This window comes from Athene noctua, chromosome 5 (genome assembly GCF_965140245.1).
Source record: "Athene noctua chromosome 5, bAthNoc1.hap1.1, whole genome shotgun sequence".
NCBI lineage: Eukaryota > Metazoa > Chordata > Aves > Strigiformes > Strigidae > Athene > Athene noctua.
The window spans coordinates 11687549-11708130 of NC_134041.1; the positions used below are offsets into that span (position 1 = coordinate 11687549).

The window sequence follows — 20582 nt, forward strand, 5'->3', positions numbered from 1 at the left end:
CTGCCCAGCCTGGGGAAGGGGAGGCTCTGGGACCATCTCCTAGCTGCCTGCAGCTATTTAGATGGAGTTAGAGGAAAAGGGAGCCAGACTCTTTGAGGAGGTGTACAGAAAAACCAGGACAGGCACCTGATGCAAGTTGCATCAAGGGAAATTCCATTTAGGTACTAGGAAACTTTTTTTCCCCCGTGAGCATGGTAAAATATTACAGCAGCCCAGAGAGGCTGTGGGATCTCTGTCCTCCATGATACTCAGACCTGGCCTGTTCCCCCCACAGTCCCCCCATTCTCACAGTATTCAGTGATGCTCAGCAGCATCAGGAGCTATGAAACTGAACTCAGCTCGCCTCTGTGGCTGAGCTGCCTTCTCGGGGTGGCTGCATGATGTTGCTGTGTGCTCTTGTTTTGCCAATTACCAGGCCTAGCATAAAGATGAACCAATAACCAAACTGTATTTGATACAAAAGGGTCAGGGGGGGTACAAACAAGTCAGATTATACATAATCAACATCAGTCCCACTGACCCCAATAACAACATCACACGATCAACAATGGGTGGAATAAATGATGAAATGCAATTTCCTATAGAAGGGACAGGAGACAACCGAGTCAACAAGCCAAACACATAAGACCAAGGAAGCCACATACTGAATCTCTACACAGCCCACGTTTACAAAAGCCAGACCTGACTGGAGCCCAGTCCCAGGGAGGCAGGCGGTCCTTCCCCAACAGGGAACTCTGCACAGGGCATCCACCTCACAGACAGACACTGCCCCTGCCTGCAAGTGGCCCCAGCTTTTATCCCTCAGTGGGACACCTGACCCTTGTCTACTGAATGCAGACACCTGGGGCTCATTTACCCAATGGCTCTGTCTGCAAGGCCGGCTGCACCCTGGAGGGAAGCCTAAAGGCAAACTCACCCCCCCTTTGTGGGAATCACCCATACGTCAACTTTAATTTGGGGCTTGAAATCCCAGCATTTCAGCTCTGCACGTAGTGCCTGGGCAGCAAGAGCAACACCAGCCAAGCACTTGCACCTCCCCACAGTCTGGGATGAAGGTGAGCTCCCCAGGATTAGAGTGACAGCCCTGACCCCCTTGGGCAAAGGGTTTTCCCCCTCACTTGGCACTCTCACCCGGTGACCTCCTGAAAAGCACGGGGCTGCAGCCACCGTGGAGGTGGAGGAAGAGGGTGGCTGGTTCTTTGGGTGAGCTGGGGAAGGAAGCACCAGCTCCAGCACCAGCAGAGGCCAACCCACCCCAGGGCCTGGCTGGGAATGTGCAAAGGGAAAGTTGCAAATCTTCGAAAAGCTGCCTGGAGGGAGGGAGAGATAAAAGGACCTGGATCCCTCCAGATTGAAGCAGCACTTGGATATGGGGCCGTATTTAAAATGCCAGTGCTGGAAGGTGCCCCCGGGAGGCAGGATCCGGCCCAGGGAGGCTCGGGGAGCCCTCTCAAATCTCTTGCAACTGGGCTTTTGTCTCAGCTGCTGTCCCAGAGCAGGGGAGGCTTTACCCCCCACAGGGTGTTAGCAGGCTCTGACCCGTGGGTGCCAGCCTGGGGTTGTGTGACAGTGTCCAGGGCACCCTGGAAGGCAACTCTTGTCCTCCCAGGCCAGTGTGCTGCTGGCACCTCCCTTCCTGCAGGAGCCTGAACAGCCATTTCCTGCATCCCACCCCAGCAGCCGGGATTTGGCTGGCCCTGCTTCCCTCCCCGCTCCCTCCCATCCCATCCCATCCCTGCTTCCCAGCAGAAATCCCTGGCGCAGGGTTTGTTGCTGCACAGCAGAAGGAGCCAGCACTCAAACCCTCAGCTCACAAGGCAATGCCTACAGCAGGGTGGGGGAGGTCCTACTGCCAGAAACTCACCTGCTGCTGGTGTCTGTGGGGCTGGGAGAGACCCAAACAGAGCACATGGGGTGTGGGTGATGGGCCTGGGCCAAGGGGAGCTGGTGCTCTCCCGCTGGGGGCTGGAGCATCCCTGAGCTGAGATGTGAGAGCAGCAGCTGAGGTGCCAGTTTTGATCCACAAGCAAGGGGTGAAATCAAGGGAAGAAACTCTTGAAGCTTGGTACCCTCTCAAACATAGCTGCATCCCCCAGGATAGCATGGGGGGCCCAAGGAAGCCTGAAACAACCCAGCGCTTTTATTACTGGTGTGCTGAGCTTGCCAGGCCTCTGAGGCACCCCAGATATGCAGCGCACAGAGTGTCCCGGCACTCTGCACCCCAATCCAGGCTGAAGAGTGGCCACCAGAGCCCTGACCCGCTGTGGTCGCCCCACTGGGCTGCACACGCACTCAGGCCAGGTCCCGTCTCACCCACCTCCCACCAGTACCGAAGCAAAGTGCTGTCGGTACCACGCCATGTGCCTCAGTTTACGCGGTTCACACCACGGTGAGAACACATGCACTTTCAGGGTGGGGAAACACAGCTCCCCTCTCCAGCGCTGCTTTTCCCATGGGCTGTAGGGCTGGTGTCTGACTTTGCTCCTCCTTCCTGGTCCAGGACTTGTGCAGAATGGAAGGAAGTGGTAAGGGGTCCAGTGATGGGGAGAAGCTGGCCCCTTTGGTGCCCACCCTGCAGGCATACCCGCCCCGCATCCTCTCCCCAGTGGGGCTGGGAGTCGCACTGTGCACAGAGGTGGGGACCAGCCGGGCAGAGCCCTCTCCCAGTCCCAAGAAGGAGGGAAACAGCAGAGCCCAGCCTGGGCCCTCTTCAGGGGCTTGGGGGGCTGGTGCTGGAGTTATGGGGGGGGACTGGAGGGACATAGGGCTTGTGGGGGGCCAGAGCAGAGTGGAGACTGGGGGAAGGTGAGAAGGGACATTACTTCTGGGGGATGGAGAGGGGAGGGATGGGGAGGGGATGGGCGGCTGTAGGGGCCACGGTATGGGGGGGGGGACACGTGCAGAGGAAAGTGGACCAGAGGGCGGGTTGACTGTAGGGGGCTGGGGACAACGTATTTTGGGGGGTGCCACTGCACAGTGCGGCTGGAGGGCCCATGGCTGGTGGGAGCCCAACGCGGGAGGGGGCTGAAGGCAAACCATAGCCGGCGGGGGTGGGGGCAGCGGCCGCGGGGCGAGGCGGGCCCGGGCCGGGGCGGGCGGGCTGCGGCGGGGCCGCCCCGGGGCGAGGCGGAGCCGGCGGCCGCGCCCGGCGGGGAGCGCGGCGGGGCGCGGAGCGGCCCCGGAGGATGGGGGGCGCGGCGGCAGGTGAGGCGGGGGGGGGCGGGGTAGCCCCGGGGGTCGCTCGCTGCCCGCGGGCCGCCGGCCGGAGCAGCGGGACGGCGGGTGTGAGACAGCCCCGGGCTGGCGGGGGGCGGTAGCGCTGGGAGAGGGCTCCGGGGGGGCTGCGGGGACCAGGGTCGCTTGTCTAGGCGGGGGTAGAAGCGGGGTTCACCCCCCCGGCCCCGTCGTGGCGGGCTGGACCAAGGGGAGAGCTGGTCCCGCCGGGGGAGTCACCTGTCCCCTCTGCTTCCCCGCAGGCGCTGGGCTGGGGACCGTGTCCCTCTGGGGCAGCCTCCTGCTCGCTGCCGGCCTTGCCCTCGACCCAGCACCGCAAAGCTGCAACTGCACAGAGCCCATGGACTTCCAGGCTTTCCGGGAGGCTCCGCTCCCCGAGAGCTGCTGCCTCAACTTCACCAGCTCCAACATCACCAACCTGGACTGGGGCGCACTGGTAGGAGTGCGGGGGCTGCGGGAGCTCTATCTCTCGCACTGCAGCATCACGGATATCACCAACGCGCAGGGAGTCCCCCCTGCCTTGGAGATCTTGCACTTAAGTCACAACCTGCTGGAAAGTCTCCCTGGCAGCTTTCTGGAAGATGCCCCTAATTTGAGGGTCCTTTATCTGGACAGCAACCAGCTCCAGGAGCTGCCCAAGTCCTTCCTGAAAGCATCGACCCAGGTCCAGGAGGTCTACCTAGGCTTCAATGCCCTGACCTTCCTTCCTGCCAGCCTCCTGAAGCCGTCTCTGCTCCAGCTCCAGCTCTCCAACAACAGCTGGGACTGCAGCTGCGCTTTGCTCAGCAACCTGGAGGGTTGGCCCAGCCTGGCCACTGAGGTTATCTGTCACACGCCGGAGCGGTACCACAGTGTGGATCTCCAGAGCATCCCCCGGGATGAGCTGTGCCACTCACACAGCCTCACCGCCCTCTTCATCTGCCTGCCTCCTCTCCTCATCCTCGCCAGCATCACCTGGTGCTTCTGCAGGCGGAAGAGAAAGACCAACTACAGCTTTCAGAGCAGGTCCCAGAGCCACCCAGCCACAGCAGAGAGAGGCAGCACACTGGTGCCTGCAGAGCCCCACCACTATGTCCCCTATGAGCTGCCTGCCACCCCCTCTGAGACCAAGAAGAAGGTGCTGCTGGGGAGCCAGGTCCTGCTCCAGCCCTCCACAGACCCACTGGAGAGCAGCAGAGATGTCTACGAGGAGGTGGAGATCCAGGTGGGATCCCCCAGCAGTTCCCAGGTGCCAGCCTGTAAAGGGCTGGACAGGCAGCGGGACACGCCAGCACCGAGGGTAGAGGAGCTGGGGAGCAGTGAGCCAGAGATGGACTCTGTCAGCGTGAGCGAAGTCCTGAAGGACTCTGCCGACCGGGAGAAGATCTACATGAGTCAGTCAACCAACTATTACAACCTGGTACCTGGCATCGAGCTGGAGGACTCAGACAACCTGGAGTATGAGAACATCGACCTGCACTGATGCCGGGACAGGGGCTGTGTCTGGAACACGCCAGGAGGATGGCAGGGGGCATCCGGGGCAGTAGTGAAACCCGTCAGACCGGGAGAGTCACGAGCTGTCCTGCTGTGACTTACAGTGGCTGTTTGCAAAGCTGCAACCCCAAATTCCCATCCCTTCCCCTGTGCTACCATGTGTACCCCTCACTTGCCATGTTCTGCAGCTGGTTAGGGGCTGCAAGGATGCTTCGGGCACTGGGAACCCTGCCACAGGTGTTTGGGGACACATGGGCTGGCAGTGCCTGAGGAAGGATGTGGAAAGGAGGTGGGGGATGGTTTTGGGGATGAGGTGACAATACTGTGTGTGCCAGACCCATCAGCTGGGGCCTCCATCCTCTCTCGCTGGAACCAGATGGCCCAGACCCACTGCCCCCCAGCCCGCAGAGAACAGGTTCTGGGGACATGAAAGAGGGCTGGCTCTGCCATGTGGTCTGCGGGCGGTGTCACGCATGGATGGGGTGCCCTCAGCTTGGCAGAGGGAGCCTGGGGTGGCCCTGCTTGCTGCTCAGCCCACATCCCGCTGTGTCCCACTGTGTGGCATGGGGGCTTAAAGCAGCCGGTGCACACATGCTGCTGCATGCAGGAGTGTGTGCAGGGGCTGTGTGCAGGTCAGGGTGGGCGAGTGTGCGAGGTGCACACACTCTGGCACTGAAAGGAACCCCTTGCAGCCTCCCCTGCCCGATGTGCTGCCAAGCCCTGTAGGATCCAGCTCTCAATAAGAAATAAATAATTTTACTCCTGGCAGTTGCAGCTCCATCCCTGTGTCTGCATGGTGTGGGGTGGTGGGGAACTGATTGATGGGATGTGGGGGAGTGCAGAGATGGGGGGCTTTGCTCCTACCCCATTTCTCCTCCCATATACTGGGTGATGCCCCAGCATGGGTCTTGTCCAGCAGACCCGGGGCTGCTTTGCCAGCCCGGCAGAGCAGAGCTGGGCACTGGCTGAGGGTGAGAGGAGCCCCTGCCTCACACTGTGATTTACAGCTCGGCCGGGGAAGGCGTCAACCTGCTGTAAATGCCACGGTTCCTGGTTGGAGAAGGGACTTGCAGGGCTCCTGGGAATGGGGCAAAATCTGGGGGTGCTGTAAATCACCCCCCTGCACAGGCACCCCTCTGGTGAATCTCCCACATGGGTGCTCCAGCCCTTCTCTGGGGATGGGGAGGCACAGGCACCCTTGAGCCCTGTCCCTCCTGCCCTATGGCACATTTTCCAGGCTGGAAGTCCCAGTGGCTACCCACAGTCCACACTGGAGCCATCCTGGGCCTGGGCCAGGCTCTGTGCCCGGGCAGGAAGGGAGGCAGCCAGGCAGGGCAGGACGCGGCGCTCCGGCCTGCAGAGGAAGCAGCGTTTCCTGCGGAGCGCAGCGTGGCCTCTGGCAGTGAGCCATGGGCCCCAGCAGTGCTCAGCCCCAGCCCCAGCGTGGCTCAGGGATGGGGATGGGTTGGTTTCCCTGCACGTCTCGCTGTCACTCATGGATGTTTCCAACTGTTTTATGTCCTGCTGGAATTTTTCCCTTCCTGCTCCCTCGCTGGCCCTGGGAAAGTGGCTTGGTGCCAGCCTCTAATGTGACTCCACCACGCCCTGCCAGGTAGCACAGCCAGGGGACACCCAGGGGATCCCAGAGTGCTCCAGCTCATGCCATCCCCAAGCCCTTCCCGAGGATATGGAGGGACCTGGAGCTGCCACAGTGCTGAGGCAGGGCAGGCAGGGTCAGCCAGCTGTCCCCAGGGGCTGCAGCCTGGCCCGTGGCCACAGGCACTGCCTGTTGCTGGCAGCAAGGACTTGGGCAGCAATGGGTGTGTTTTTCATCCATGCTCCAAAAATATCCCGCAGTCCTCCCTGGGTGCTGGCTCTGCTTGAGCACCCCAGGGTCCCATTCCCAGGGCTGTCAGGAGTGATGAAACACTCTGTCCTTTCTCCTCCTTCTCATGGAGCCTAAACTCAGCTGCCGTGGCTGCGAAGGGGAACAACCTAAACTGCTCTGCTGGGTCCTGCCCAGGACGAGCTTCAGCACCTGCAGCCCCCACTGAAATCTCTGGCCAGGGTTAGTGGCAGGAAGGTGTGACCGACGTGGAGTTCCCTGTTCTCTGCCTCTGATAGCCCCAATCCATCACAGGGAGGGCTTGGCCATGTGGACCCATGAAGGGGTATTTAGGTGGAAGAGGCACCAGCAGGACAGGAGGGTGCAGGCAGGGAGCAGGCAGAGGCTGCAGCAGGTGTGGGAAGGGCAGGGCGGCTGCGTGAGCAGTTCTGCTGATGGGCCATAGTGCTTGGTGTGGAAGCGAGTGTGTGTCCCCAGGTCCTGCAGCCTGGACAGCAGCAGGAACCCCAGTTCTCCCTAGTTTAGCCAGCAGCCAGCAAGATAAGGATTTTTCTGCCAAGGCACGGGGCTGAGCAGCAATGACCGTCTCCTACACACTGAAAGTTGCCAATTCCCGTTTTGGGGGCTTCTCCAAGCTGCTCTTCCGCTGGAAAGGCAGCATCTACAAGCTGCTTTACAAGGAGTTCATCGTCTTTGTGGTGCTGTATGCCCTGCTCAGTATCGTCTACCGGTGAGTGGGGTCAGTGTGTCTCTGCTGGTCGCGTCCCTTCCTGCTGACCCACTGGGATGTGCAGAGATGCCCCATTGGTCATGGACTGGGGTTCTTGCAGGGAGGGGAGAAGCCCAGGGGACACCCCCAAGGAGGGTGGGAGCAGGCAGGTGAGGGCAAGGAGGAGGGAAATCGGACGATGACTTTTTGTGGATGTCTGAGGCAGCACCCCAGTCCCACTGCTCACCCCTAACCCCACTGCATGTCCCTGACTGCACTCTGTGTCCCTGACCCCGCTGCATGTCCCTGACGCTGCTGTGTGTCCATTGCAGGCGGCTGCTGACCGAGGAGCAGAAGCGCCTCTATACCAAAGTGGCTCAGTACTGCAACCGCTCCACAGACCTCATCCCCATGTCATTTGTCCTAGGTATGGGTCCCTCCCTGGAACTTGGGAGTTGGGGTCCACTGCTTCCCCTAGCATTGGCAGCTTGAGGATGCCCCCACTGCCCATCCTGACCCCATGCCAAAGCATCTCTTGAACACCATCAGATGGGGGATGGAGAAGCTTGGTGCCCCAGGGATGGCGAAGCTTGGTGCCCCAGGGATGGCATTTGACTATCAGACCCACTGAGTGGAGCTCCCTGGCACTCAGGATGCCAGTGGGAGGCTGCGATTTCCCCTGGCCCACTCTGCACCCTCCTCCCCACACCCAGGAAAGGGGCACCTTATCTAGAAGAGATGGCTATCCTGCCCTGTGCCACCAGCACCCAGAACAGAGAACAGCTGGGGATGTCCCCACCTCTAACTCTGGGGAGGGCAGCTCAATGGGAAGCACAACGTGCACTTTATCTCCTGGCCACAGAGAATTCTGTCACCCCTGGAAACATGGCAGCTCTCCTGGTGTGGTCTCATCCTTGCCTCAGCCCACAGCCTGGCCACTCCGAGCCCCCCATGCATTGTCTCCCGGTGCAGGTTTTTACGTCACCCTGATCGTGAACCGGTGGTGGGCCCAGTACACCAGCATCCCCCTGCCCGACCAGCTCATGTGCATCATCTCCAGCAACGTCCACGGCAAAGACGAGAGGGGCCGGATCCTGCGCCGCACCCTCATCCGCTACGCCAACCTGTCGGCAGTCCTCATCCTGCGCTCTGTCAGCACCAGGGTGCTCAAGCGCTTCCCCACCATGGACCATGTGGTGGAAGCGGGTGAGAAGTCAAGCCCTGGGGGTGACGGCTTGCAATGTGGGGTGAGAATTGTGGGCCACAGACGTGTCCCTGTCACCAGGAGGGTGTGCTGGGTGCTGGGGATCCTTGCCGGCATCCCTGCCCCAAACTGTCCCGCACATGGGGTGGCATCCTTGCATGGGTGTTTACCCCCAAAAAGCCCCACTGGGATGTAGTTTCACTTGGAAAATCCTGTGTTCCTGCTGGGGATGGTCCCAGAAGGGCTCTCCCACGCTGACATGGGGACTGTGGTGCTGAGCCTCTGCCCCACCACAGGCTTCATGACACAGGAAGAGCGCAAGAAGTTCGAGAGCCTCCACTCTGACTTCAACAAGTACTGGATCCCCTGCGTGTGGTTCACCAACCTGGCAGCCCAGGCCAGGCGGGATGGCCGCATACGTGACGATGTGGCCCTCCGCCTGCTCATGGATGTGAGTTGGTGCTGGGTAACTGGGGGGACCAGGTGCTGCAGGGGGGCTCACACAAAGCCAGGGTCACCCGCCCTTGTCCTCTCTGCACAGGAACTGAATCTCTACCGGGCCAAGTGCAGCATGTTGTTCCATTACGACTGGATCAGCATCCCCCTGGTGTACACGCAGGTGAGTACGCACCTACCCCATGAACCCAGACCCCAGCTCCTCCCACCCCACAGCCCTACAGCCTCCTCCCTCCACTCTGATGGGGAGCACTTTACACCCCTCACTAGAAGCACTTTACTGAATCTGGTGCCAGATCTGGCAGTCACTGGTTCACAGCCCTGCAGGGATGTGCAGGAGTACGGGCAGTGGGGTTTAGCCTTAAGCCCACGAGAGCATCAGTGACCAGCCGAACCTCTCATGTCCTTGCTGCTCCTGTGCTGAGTGTCCCTCTCAGCTGCCACCCTTGCTGCTGGCTGACCCATGCTCCTGACAGGTGGTCACCATTGCTGTCTACTCCTTCTTCGCCTTCTGCCTCATCGGGCGGCAGTTCCTGGAGCCGCTGGAGCCGGGGCAGGAGGGGGACCTGGACATGTTCGTCCCCCTCTCCACCCTCCTCCAGTTCTTCTTCTATGCTGGCTGGCTGAAGGTGAGACATGGCCAGGCAGCTGGGCTTTGCTTTATGGACAGGGGGTGGCCAGCTGGCCCTGAGCACGCCCTGGGCCAGGGGGTGGCTGGCCCAAGGCATGGCACCAGCCATGTCACTGCTAGCTGCCCCTGGGGACACATCCTCCCAGCCCAGCCATCATACCAGGGCACCACACAGCTCCAAGTCTGCATGTTTCATGTGCCCCAAGGGTGGACTGAGGGATGTAGAGCCTTGGAAGGTGTCTTTGTCCCTGCTTCCCTGTCTCACCTGGTCCCCTCCCTCCCCAGGTTGCAGAGCAGATCATTAACCCCTTTGGAGAAGACGATGATGACTTTGAGACCAACAAGCTGATAGACAGGAACCTGCAGGTGGGTCCTGCCCCAGGCTCATGTTGTGTGGGACTGCTACAATCAGGGCACGATATCCCTGCACCCTGGCAGTGGGACCTGTGCCCTGCTGGTGCCCACCCGGCCCTGCTCCTGGCCATGCAGGTCCTTCTCCAAAATAGATTCCCACACAAGGAAGCAGGGCTGCACCTTGTCCCTCCACCCCTGTCCCTCCTGTGTCTGCTCCCCACAGCAGCGTCAGCACTCCCCCGAGGGACACTCAGCAGCCTGGCACTGCTGCTCAGCCCCTCACCTCTGAGAAATGTTCAGAAGAGGAAAACCTCAAATGCAGCCAGGAGATGGGCCTGGATCCTTCCTGGTCCCTTGCAAAGCTCAGCCCTACCCCTGCCAGATCAGCACCAGGAGCAGCATCTGCAGCCACTGGCCCTGATCATGTCCTTGAGAAGCCACCCCTGTCCCCTGCCTTTGCTGTGCCCAGGTGTCCCTGCTCTCTGTGGATGACATGTACCAGAACCTGCCCCCAGCCGTGAAGGACAAATACTGGAACGAGTCCACAGCTCAGCCCCCCTACACCACGGCCACAGCTGCTGAGACCTTGAAGCCCTCATTCCTGGGCTCCACCTTCGACATGCGGTGAGTGCACGGCGCAGTCCTGGGGCTGGACAAACAGAGGGCGAGTGCTTCAGGGTAGCAATAGCATAAGCAGGCTTGTTCTCCCCCTGGGCCCAATTACAGCAAGCAAACAGCAACCCCCCACTTGGGAGTGCGTTGCCCAGCCCCTGTGGGGCTTAGGGGCTGCACTGGGTGATAGATGAGCTGCTGAGGCAGGGACATGCCCTCCTGGAGTTGTTCCCTGCTTGCAAATGCACTGGGATGGAGGTGGTGAGTGGTGCTGGGCATCCCCGTGGATGGCAGCCCATCACCCCACCGTGCTCCCCCAGCATGTGCGAGGACACGGAGCAGAGCCAGCCGGTGGAAGCCTCGCCAAGCGCACCGCGCATCCAGACGCCTCTGCTCAGTCGCTTCTTCACTGCCGCATCCCCTGCCATCAGCATCAAAAACTTTGGCTGGGGCAGCCGAGGCCACCCCCACCTCCGGCGTCCCCGGGTGGATGGCAGCTTCCCCTCCCCTTATCCCAACCGCTCCGAGGACCCCGAGTCGGTGGCCCGCATCGAGGAGGAGGAGACGGAGGATGAGGAGAGCCGGGCCAGCGAGCCCACCACACCTGGTTGTTGCCTGGGGGAGACCCGGCTGCTGGAGGCCTCCGAAACACAGAGGAAGGAGCTGCCGCTGATCCAGGTGAAGGCACCATCCAGCGACAGCATCGGGGCTGACCGGCCAGAGGCCTGGGAGCCCTGAGGCTGCCCCAAAAGCACCCCTTTCCCCAAGGCACTGCCACTACCAGCCACAAAGCTCCCTGCCCCCGACACCCTTCCTCAGACCCCCTGTCCAGAAGCAGGACATTGCCAGGTCTTTTGCCAGCCCCGAGCCAAGATGTCTCCCCAGGTTGATGGTAAGATCCTGGTGGGGTTGAAATTCAGCAGCCAGTCTTCGACACTAGCTATTAGCCTCAGACCTGCAGGATTCAGCTCATCTATGTGATGATGCCGCTGACTTGCAGCTGGCCAGGCTCGCTCCCTGCTCCCATGGCCCAGAACAGAGCACGGGGGACAGCCCAGACCCCAGGCAAGGGCCAGGATGAGGGCACTAAGTCTTGCAGAAAACCAACACCATGATGGAGATGTCCCCTCAATATTAATAAAGCTATTGCCAGCCTCAGCTTTGAGGTTCTTCCTTGTTGGTGCAATTGATCCCCAGCAGTGAGACAGCAGGGACACTACGTTTATCCAAAAAGTGGGTGAATTTGGATTGTGTCAAGGAGTGTGCACATTCTCCTGGGGCAAAAAGGGCACAGCCCCAAGGACTGAACCCTGTAATGGTTGTGGGGTATTAGACCAAGTGATACCAAGCCAGAAAAAAACCAAGAAATACACTTTCAGGCCCTGTAGAAGGATTCCCGCACTCAGACGTGTGCTTCCCATGAGTATATTAGCAGAGCTGTTAAAAAATTTCCTTTCCTGCAAGCCCCCCGTTCCTAAAACCACCTTTCCTTTAAAGCTCCTGTCTCCTGCCAGCAAGCCAGCCCTGCTCCTCCTCCACTACCCTCCAGGCCACTGCTGGACCTGTTAAAGCATAACCATGGGGTCATTTCCTGGGTTGGACCACGTCCCATGAAAATACCCCAAAGTTAATACAGTGTGGAGCTGAGAACCACTCAACAAGCAGCAGGACTCAGGATGCCGTGACCTCACTTGAGTTAAGCTGCTGGCTGCTCATTGTATGAGTAGTTTTTTTTAAATTCAGCCCTCACACCTATCTGCAGAAGTGGGTAAGGTCCTTAGACGAGGCTTTGGCACCTCATAAACCCAGCCAGACTAAAGCTGTGCTTAACCCCAGCCCCTGCCCACATCTTTCTGGCTCAGGGTGTGGCAGGCTTGCCTCCTCCCAGGCAGGTCAACCCCTGCGCACATCCACAGGGCTATGCCAAGGCCAGACCAGAAACCATACATCCCATGGCCAAGCCACACAAGGTCCCACAGCCCATGCCACCGTGGGAACCAGGTGCCACCGCCCCATTCCCATGTCACACAGCAGGCGGCGGAGGGTGACAGGTGCTGCTTCCGTTCCCACGGGCTGTTGCCCTTGGGCAGCTGCGTTTTTGAGAGCAATAACTGCAAGCAGCGTGCATTGATGAATTGGCCATAATCCTGTTCATCAGGGGCCAGGTTTACAGGTCCTTCTCTGACATCGAGTGGGTATTTGCACTCCAAGTTTCTCCATCTGTACAAAGTTCCCCAGAAACACCCTGAATCCTGTTTGTACTCTGTGGAGGGCAAGGGGAGAGAGGAGAAACATGCCAAGGAAGCAGCCATGACGCATCCCTCCCAAGTGCCGTTTATCGCCTCCACCCCACCTCTCTGGAAAGCAAGCGTTGCTGGAGAGCAGGGAAAGTTTACCCCAGGTCGCTATGGAGAAGGAATGTGCTTGTGCAAACGTCCTGCCCAGCCCAGGTCCCACTGCTAGTTGCACCCTGCTGGGCACAGCTGCTGGTAGCACCCATGAATGCAGACCTGAGCTGCAAGGCAGCGCCAACGCTCCCACAGTGGCACAACAGTGCTGCTGCAGACACCCCGTCAACAGGTACTGTTTTCTGACAGGGTTGGTGTGTCACCATCCGTGGCACAGACCCATCCTCAGCTCCCTGCCAGCAAGGCAGGACAAACTCACACTGCCCAGGGCACCCAAACTCACGAGCACCTCCTGCTGCCACACACAGCAGACAGGGCAGAGCATCACAGGAAGAACTTTAACAAAAATACCAAGCACAAGCTATCTGTGGGGGACACAGTCTGCGTTTTAAGGCTCTAGAGACATGGGTATCACAGCTCTGCTTGGGGCAAGATGATCACAGATCACCTCCTTCAGTTCAGAGCTAAAAACAGTGAAGCTGCGGTGCAGGCAGCCTGCCTCACCCCAGAGTGCTCCTGTGGGTAAAGGGGGCTTTTGTAAAAACACGTAAGTGGGGTGAAGTGTGCAGCATGTGCACTTGGCAGATGAGTCTGGCCTCCCCCCACAGCCCCAGGACAGCTCCCAACTTCACCCCAAAACCTGCACAAAGCATCTGGCAACTAGAGGCAGAGATCCACCACACTGGCTTTCTTTTAATGGCAGAAAGCCTGAGGAATGACATCACATGCCCCAAAACACTCAGAGTAAGTCTTTCGCACCACAGCTTTCCAATCCCACCACAAGTGACAGTGCACAAAGCTAGAGTTTGTACCCAGCTTTCGAAAGGGACAGACCACGATGAGAACCTGACCCTTCTGCTAGAAGGAATTTATCTTGCACTGGAATGAGACCAAGGAGGTCAGGGAAAGACCAGCCGGTCACTGAGCAGTGCAGCCAAGTTTGGTTAAAAGATACCGGGCCCTGAAGGCAATTGTGCAGGCAAGCAGGAAACACGAAGCAATGGCAAAAGGGGCTGCTGGCCCGAACCAGGGCATGTGAGCACGTGTGATTTGAGGAGAGGCAGGAGGTACCAGCTGCAGAGGCCACTGGGGTCAAGACATAAGTTTTCAACTCTGCATTTGTGCCAAGTCCGGCCGAAGACACAGTGCTGTGGGTGCAGAGCTGCTCCCTGGAGAGCCCACTCCCGAGGCAGCAAGGCCCTTTCCCCCCTTTCCCTGCTGCCCTCACTCCAAGACCCCAAAACGCTTGTGCTGACCTAACACACCAGCAGAAAAGGGGGACGCGTGCCCAGCCAGACTCCAGCAGCTCCCAGGAAGCTGGACATTTGCACCTTCCTTCTGTACACAGGCTTCCAGCACTGAAAATTCACCACTTCAGCAAAGTCTGACAACTCTTTTCCACACCCACTTGGTCCATTAAGTCAGTGTCCTAGAACCCAGGGAGGTGTTTTAGCCAAGACCATGCGGAGTCAGAGCTTGCCTGGAGACACAAAAGCGCTCAGGGATTCCAGGAGATCCTTCTTCCTTCACACTTTACTGGCAGGAGGACCTATGCAAACCCCCTCCACTCTGCACACACAAATGAGCACACAACCCTTTTTACTGTAGTAGACTCTTGGTTTTATTCGTTCTCTCAGCAGAATAGTTTTTATTCATTTGCCTTTTCTGGCCTTGATTTTCCTCAAGTAGAACTCTAATTCCTTGCCTTCCAATACATAGCCATCGGCTCGGCCACACTGTCCAGGTCTGGAGGCAATGCAGGCTGCAAGGAGAAGGCATCCAGTTAAAGTTGAGTAATTCACCACCCCAGCATAGACACCAACTGAAAGAAACACTGCAAGCAGTCTCCCTGCAGAAGCACAGACGAGCAAGTAACAGATACACCAGTTTATGTGCTGGCTTCAGTACCTCCCCCTAAGGTATCTTGCTTTTGAACCTGTTCTCTGGACCGAATCCCTAATGAAGTTCTCTTCAGATCTCCAGTGTCATCATTCAAGTTCAGTAGCAGAACTGGACAAAGGTCTCATCACCAGAAGACTTCAGAACACTGAACTATTCACCAGAACTCCAAACCAGTCAAAAGCTGTTACATGCTTGTAGGACATTTTTCTGACAAACTGCAGCCCATGGATCTTTGCTCATTTTGCAAGTCCTGAGCCCCGTTATTTTTCTCAAGGGCCAACCAGGAATAATCAACTCTAGGAGCCTGGCTGGGACACATAGCAATTCAAGCTCCAGAAACAATTTCCCCATCCTGCCACAAGTAGGGTATTCCCAGAGAAGATGAACGAACAAGTTACATTTAAACCCAGAAGATACCCCTGCAGATATGGAGAACACCCCACAGCTTTCACCCTGCAGTTGGCTTTACCACAGCAAGTAGAACTTTAAGTGATCCTAAGACCAAGAATAAGATCTGCTCTGGCACCCTGTTTGTGCCCTGACTCCCTTATCCTCACCCACATTAGTGCTGCCAGGGACTCACCAAGTAGCTTTCCTTGCTGGAATTGCTCTTCAAGAATACTTGCTATCTTGGCATTCTTCTTTCGCTCATCATACTTTTTCTGGATCTTCTTTGAACGCTTCTTGTTCAAGATTTCCTCCTCTTCAGGAGTCTATAAACAAGGCCGTAAACGAAGACAAGGTTAAGCATATGGCCACCTTCCACTAGAGCAGGTGGTCCCTGCTAATATGAAAGAAACTCTTGTATTCTCAGTGCAGCACTATGTTTCCCAAGTCATACCTTCCAGGGGTACAAATACTTCAACCTCCCAGAACCAGGTGCTGTGTTTCACTTTTGAGGCCAAGGAATGCAATGCTGCAAACTAAGTTACTGCTGACAACAAAGCCCAGGGCCCTAAGGAAGGGTGCTCTTAGACAAATGAAACTGCAAAGGTTTCCTTGATGAATTAATCCCCCTCCAAAAAAAGTGAATACTCTTTCCCTCTCCACACATTAAAGCACTTGGGTGTGGTGCAAGTCCTGGCCAACAGATTACAAGTTCTCCCTGTGCACAGTGCTCAGCTGTAAGTGCTGTGTTTTTAATGCAAGGAGACAACCTTAAGTTGAGTGCTATGCGTGGGGGTTTAAATTCCTTCTAGCAGTCTGGGTTTGGAGGAAATAGAGGTCTGGATAAAGACACTTCAAAAACACTTCAAAGCAAGCTGAAGTTTAGTTAGCAATCCAAGCTTCTCATCAAAAGCAATCATTCTACAACACAAGGACCCAACCTGCGAAGTCTTCCTCAGCATCATAAAATGTCATCGCTCTCCCTTCAGCAGCAGAACTGGACAAGGGTATCATCATTAGAAGACCAAAGAAATTGACAGGCAGGTCCTTGTGCACAAGCAGGTGCAATGCCTCAGAGAGCTCGGTGGTACTGAACGCTCCATTAACAGAGAGAGACTTATGCTGGGAGCTGATGGGAACGGAGCCCAGGTAACGCTATCGCTGACGGGCACCCAACCCTGTCCTGGCAGGCACTGTCTGCTCACGATGGCTAACTGCCTCTAGCAGGGCAGGCTCTGCTCTGCAAGGAGTCAGTATGACAACGACAATCCCAGACATACCAGTTTGGCGCCCTTCTTGCGTCCGAGGGGCAAGGCATAGTGGGCTTCGTACCACTGCCGGTACGGGGTGCTGTCGATGAGAACGATGCAATTCTTCACCAGGGTCTTTGTCCGCACTAGTTCATTGTTGGAAGCATTGTAGACGACATCGATGATTCTGGTTTTGCGAGTGCAGCCTTTCAAAAGAAGAGTATGAATTCAAACCTACAGGGATCAGACAACTGAGAATACAGTCCACAGCATCTCACACATACCCTCAAGCCACCTCACACTCATCACCCCATCAAATGACCTCCAGCTTCCCTGACACCAAATTAAATTTAACTAAGAGATGCATCTATTTTTCATCAGTCCCACTTCTGTTGCTAGGACAGAAACCTACACCTGGAAACTGATTCATGCCAGATGAAAAACTGGGGTTCCAGTCTTGCTGGAACTCCTCTCAAATAAGACAATGCTAAAAAATAAATTTCTAGATTGTAAGATGCCCCAGCAGATGCCAACTACCACTGCACACAGGGCTCAAACCCCTACATACTTCCTAGAACTACTGGATTAAGCTGTGTTAAACGGGACTGCTCTGCAACACATACTAGAAAACATTTTATAGGACAAGTGTTTATGAGTAAACTGAAAGGGGAAGCTGGTATTTCCACCCTTCAAGACCCACCTGAAACATTCAGTCTTGGCTACTACATTTTACTCTTTAGCAGTTGCCCACCCTGGAAACACAGCCTTCCATGTACACAAAGGCCAGGCATGAGATGGGTTTTCTCCTCTTCACTCACGTATCTCACCTTTGTTCTGCAAGGTATGCTCAGTCCCTTTGCTTCTGCAATACTGCCTATGAATAACGGCACTTTGCACAGCATGGACAATGCTCTGTGATGTCTGAGGAGAAAGCACATTCTTTTGCCCTCACCATTCTGGTCACTGAACTACCACCTTTCTTACTGCTGGTTTTACCATCATACTGAGTAACACTGACCAGGCCCAGGCTTAAGTTATACGGTTTTCAATTTGCTATTTAAAGAAAACCATAACCTTGCTCAGGAAAAATACAAGAGACTCCTCTCTTGCTTCTGTGCTTCCCACTTTTGCTTAGCAAACCCAAGAGTATGAAGTAAACTGCACATGCAAATTATGTGACAGTCCTAGGGGCACGCCTGCTCAGAAAAATCCTCAATACCTTTCTCTGTTGTACAGGATCATCTAAGTTCTAGGAAGTGTTCACCAATAAAATTTATGAAGAACTACCCACATTTAGGTTTTTTGTCTCTCTGTAGTTCCCCTCCCCTCAGTAAAAAGGTAACACAAGCATGTCACTCAGTGTAACTATGACACTCCAATCACTGTGAACTTAGCAGACATCCAAGTCTCCTAAGGCCACATAAGGTCAAAGTTCTCATCACTGTGCACGCTGCTTCAGACCCAGTACTGCGAGCTCTACAGTGCTCCAGCCCAGACTATAAGTCCACCATCATCCCTCCACTCTGCAGCAGTACCACGGATCAGCACGGCTCTAACAGACTTTTCCCTTCCAACACATCAGGTGTACAATGTACTTACATTCCGATCCCCAGGAGAAGTTGCCGACATCCAACCGAAGGGCACGGTATTTCTTATTTCCACCACGAACTCTCACTGTATGAATTCGGCGTGGGCCAATCTACGGTCAGAAACAAACACCATGTTGTTGGTGCTGGAACGCTGCACAGCTCAGGCAGGAGCCCAGCCAACTCCTAAGCTCAAAGGCAATGTGGTCAGTGTAACTATGACAAACCCCAGCATCGGCAGATACAGTGAGTGACCAAAATGGTCTGTTGCATCTACCTAAGGTAAAAATTTCATCATTCCAATTGCCTCTTATTTCAGAAATGTATCACTGCTTTCTGCAGACAGAAAGAAATACCTTTCAAAGCAGCAGCGACAGAGATTTAACTGCTCACAGAACACAGCACATGTTTAAACCTCTAAAAGCACATGACCAGCAACCCAACACGACTTACACCTTCCCCAAATCACCCACCTTCGTATTGGCAGGAGGTCGCCCCAACTCATACTTCCTCTTCTTGTGGTAGGGCTTCCTTTTGCCCCCAGTCTTGCGACGCTTATGCCAGTTGTCCCTGGAGATACCTGAGCAGAGAGCAGCCTGGTCAGAGGACAGCACAGAGCCCACCTGGCCATGGCATGGCACAGTTCCGAGTCCTCAGCTCTCCAAGGTTGGTATCCGCACAGTGCACTCAGCCTTATGCAGCAGTCAGAGAAGCTTCATCATTGAGACTCAGACCCTCCCTCCAGCAGGGCTGTACCACACACTGAGTCCCTCCACCCGGTCGAGGGTTGTAAGCCCGGGAGGCGGCCTCCCATCTCACCTGGCATGCTGGGCACCCCACGGGAGACACCCTACATTGTCCTCTAGGTCTGTCAGGCTGCTGGGCCCTCGACAGACACCCCAACACAGACCCCCTTCTCCTACCCAGCATTCTGGACACCCCATCTCCTGCTTCCCCTACGACCCCCCGACAACCTGCTACGTACAAGGCCACCCACCCCCCCCCTCTTGCTGGGGCTCCTGCGAAAGCCGTCCCACCTCGTCGGCAGGAATCGTAGTGGGAAAAGCTGCCTCTGTAGCCCCCCGAGCACTACGGCCCTGCCGCCACCGAGAGCCAGCCCAGCGCTCGGGGCCTCCAACATGAGGCCAGGCCGTCTGCATCCCGCCCCCCCATCTCTCAGCCCTCGCCCGCCGCCATGTTGGGCCTGGGCACCCTCCCCCCGGTCAGCAGCCCAGCGCCGTCATGGCCGCCCGCACTGACGGGCGGTGCAGGCAGGCGGCACCCGCCGCCGTCACCCGGTGAGGGGCGGCGGCGGCGCGGCGAGCGGCCGGCGGCGGATGGCGGCGGATGGCGGCCGGGCCCGGCAGCCCCACTCACCCATGGCGCGGCACTGGCGCAAAGAGGAGTGGGCGGGGCCTCACTAGGCGGTTTGGCGGGGCGAGCTCTCGCGAGGCAGTGACGTCACCGCGCCGCCAGCGCCGTGCGCGTGCCGTTGCCTAGCGACGCGGCGGCCCTGAGGGGAGGCGGTGGGTGACGGCGGGTACTCCCGGGGCCGAACCTCAGCGTGTGCCGGGACAGCAGCGGGCCCGGGCTCCAGCCCGGGAGGGAGGGGAGCGCTGTGGGCGCTGCCTCTCGCAGGTCCGTCCTTCCTGCCCCGCCGGTCACCTCACCGACGCCGCCGGGCAGGGCCCGGCATCCGGCGGCGGAGCGGCGGATCGGCCCCCGCGCCCCGCCCCCGCCGGCGTGCGGCCGTGACGGGGGCGCCCTCATTAGCATACGGCTCATCACCAGCGTTTCTTATTTGCATACCCAGGGTGCATCGCGCGGCAGCGGCGCCGTCCTGGGGGCAGATTCCGCCGCTCCCGCGGGGCCGGAGGGTCCGAGCGCGGGAGCCAGGCCGGCGAAACGGGTCGGGACAACGTGGGGGTCGAGGAAGGGCGGGTGTCGGAGGGGCGGCGGAGGTCGCCGTGTGCTGCAGAGCGACGCCGGGGGGTTGGGAGCTTGCGCGGGGAACTGACCGTCATACTCCGGTTTCTCTTCAGATCGTATAAATCTTTCGCCTTTTACTAAAGATTTCCGTGGAGAGGAACAAGCACGAGTGTCGAGGAATTTTTTGAGGCTCCATTTCGGTGGAGCTGCCCTTTCCTGGTCAAAGACAGAGCGAGGTCCCCAGTAGTAAAGCAGGGGACAGTCGGCGCCGGCGGCTCCGCAGCCGTGTTCGGTTCCTGCTGGGAGCGCGGGCCCGAACTCAGATCCCCGGGGCGCGGCTTGGGGCCGGCCAGGCCGGGCCGATTGCCTCCGGGGGTTCCCGTGCCCAGGGACGTTGCGCTCGGCGGCACGAGCCGGCGGGGCTGGCGGGGGCCGTGGGGCGGGGTTGGGCGCCGGCCGGTGGGCGAGTGCTTTCACAGGATCGTCAACACCGACAGTTCTCAGCTACACCAGATCCCCCAGCGCTGTCGACACGACTCTTAAGCCCCTCCAGGGATGGGGACTCCACCACCTCCCTGGGCAGCCCATTCCAACGCCCAAC

At 57.7% G+C, this 20582-nt stretch overlaps 3 protein-coding genes and 6 non-coding genes across 9 annotated transcripts; 3 read left to right on the forward strand and 6 right to left on the reverse strand.

The window, feature by feature from the left end:
• The first annotated feature begins 3143 nt into the window (after window positions 1-3143).
• LOC141961315 (uncharacterized) lies at window positions 3144-5468 on the forward strand. Its single transcript, XM_074908148.1, has 2 exons — window positions 3144-3204; window positions 3477-5468. Exons 1-2 carry the CDS (start codon window positions 3186-3188, stop codon window positions 4694-4696), a joined length of 1239 nt encoding a protein of 412 aa, XP_074764249.1. The 5' UTR covers window positions 3144-3185; the 3' UTR covers window positions 4697-5468.
• A 1663-nt stretch (window positions 5469-7131) lies between these two features.
• Window positions 7132-11257, forward strand: BEST4 (bestrophin 4). The gene is made up of 9 exons (XM_074908149.1): window positions 7132-7283; window positions 7595-7689; window positions 8235-8468; window positions 8763-8917; window positions 9008-9085; window positions 9399-9551; window positions 9839-9919; window positions 10377-10531; window positions 10840-11257. The coding sequence occupies exons 1-9, from the start codon at window positions 7132-7134 to the stop codon at window positions 11255-11257; spliced, it is 1521 nt and encodes a 506-aa protein (XP_074764250.1).
• Window positions 11258-13731: 2474 nt separating this feature from the next.
• LOC141961562 (small nucleolar RNA SNORA35) lies at window positions 13732-13861 on the reverse strand. The gene has a single exon (XR_012633794.1). It is a non-coding gene; the product is annotated as a small nucleolar RNA SNORA35 (small nucleolar RNA).
• A 662-nt stretch (window positions 13862-14523) lies between these two features.
• RPS8 (ribosomal protein S8) lies at window positions 14524-19487 on the reverse strand. Its single transcript, XM_074908151.1, has 6 exons — window positions 19430-19487; window positions 18526-18632; window positions 18066-18165; window positions 16497-16672; window positions 15413-15542; window positions 14524-14689 (listed from the first exon to the last, which is right to left on the reverse strand). Exons 1-6 carry the CDS (start codon window positions 19431-19433, stop codon window positions 14580-14582), a joined length of 627 nt encoding a protein of 208 aa, XP_074764252.1. The 5' UTR covers window positions 19434-19487; the 3' UTR covers window positions 14524-14579.
• LOC141961551 (small nucleolar RNA SNORD38) lies at window positions 14894-14961 on the reverse strand. Its single transcript, XR_012633783.1, has one exon. It is a non-coding gene; the product is annotated as a small nucleolar RNA SNORD38 (small nucleolar RNA).
• On the reverse strand, window positions 16167-16239 carry LOC141961550 (small nucleolar RNA SNORD38). The gene has a single exon (XR_012633782.1). It is a non-coding gene; the product is annotated as a small nucleolar RNA SNORD38 (small nucleolar RNA).
• Window positions 18254-18357, reverse strand: LOC141961552 (small nucleolar RNA SNORD46). Its single transcript, XR_012633784.1, has one exon. It is a non-coding gene; the product is annotated as a small nucleolar RNA SNORD46 (small nucleolar RNA).
• Window positions 18699-18783, reverse strand: LOC141961549 (small nucleolar RNA SNORD55/SNORD39). Its single transcript, XR_012633781.1, has one exon. It is a non-coding gene; the product is annotated as a small nucleolar RNA SNORD55/SNORD39 (small nucleolar RNA).
• Window positions 19488-20074: 587 nt separating the features above from the next.
• On the forward strand, window positions 20075-20189 carry LOC141961565 (U5 spliceosomal RNA). The gene has a single exon (XR_012633797.1). It is a non-coding gene; the product is annotated as a U5 spliceosomal RNA (small nuclear RNA).
• The last annotated feature ends 393 nt before the right edge of the window (window positions 20190-20582 follow it).

What these genes read in the sequence shown, in the direction of transcription:
- BEST4 (XM_074908149.1), top strand. Translation starts at nt 7,132, where the DNA reads ATGACCGTCTCCTACACACTGAAAGTTGCCAATTCCCGTTTTGGGGGC. An exon ending in CCCCATGTCATTTGTCCTAG is followed by an intron (nt 7,690 to 8,234) that starts GTATGGGTCCCT and finishes CTCCCGGTGCAG; the next exon opens with GTTTTTACGTCACCCTGATC. An exon ending in GGACCATGTGGTGGAAGCGG is followed by an intron (nt 8,469 to 8,762) that starts GTGAGAAGTCAA and finishes GCCCCACCACAG; the next exon opens with GCTTCATGACACAGGAAGAG.
- RPS8 (XM_074908151.1), bottom strand. An exon ending in GCAAGAAGGGCGCCAAACTG is followed by an intron (nt 15,543 to 16,496) that starts GTATGTCTGGGA and finishes CCTTGTTTATAG; the next exon opens with ACTCCTGAAGAGGAGGAAAT. An exon ending in CCAGCAAGGAAAGCTACTTG is followed by an intron (nt 14,690 to 15,412) that starts GTGAGTCCCTGG and finishes TTCTCCTTGCAG; the next exon opens with CCTGCATTGCCTCCAGACCT.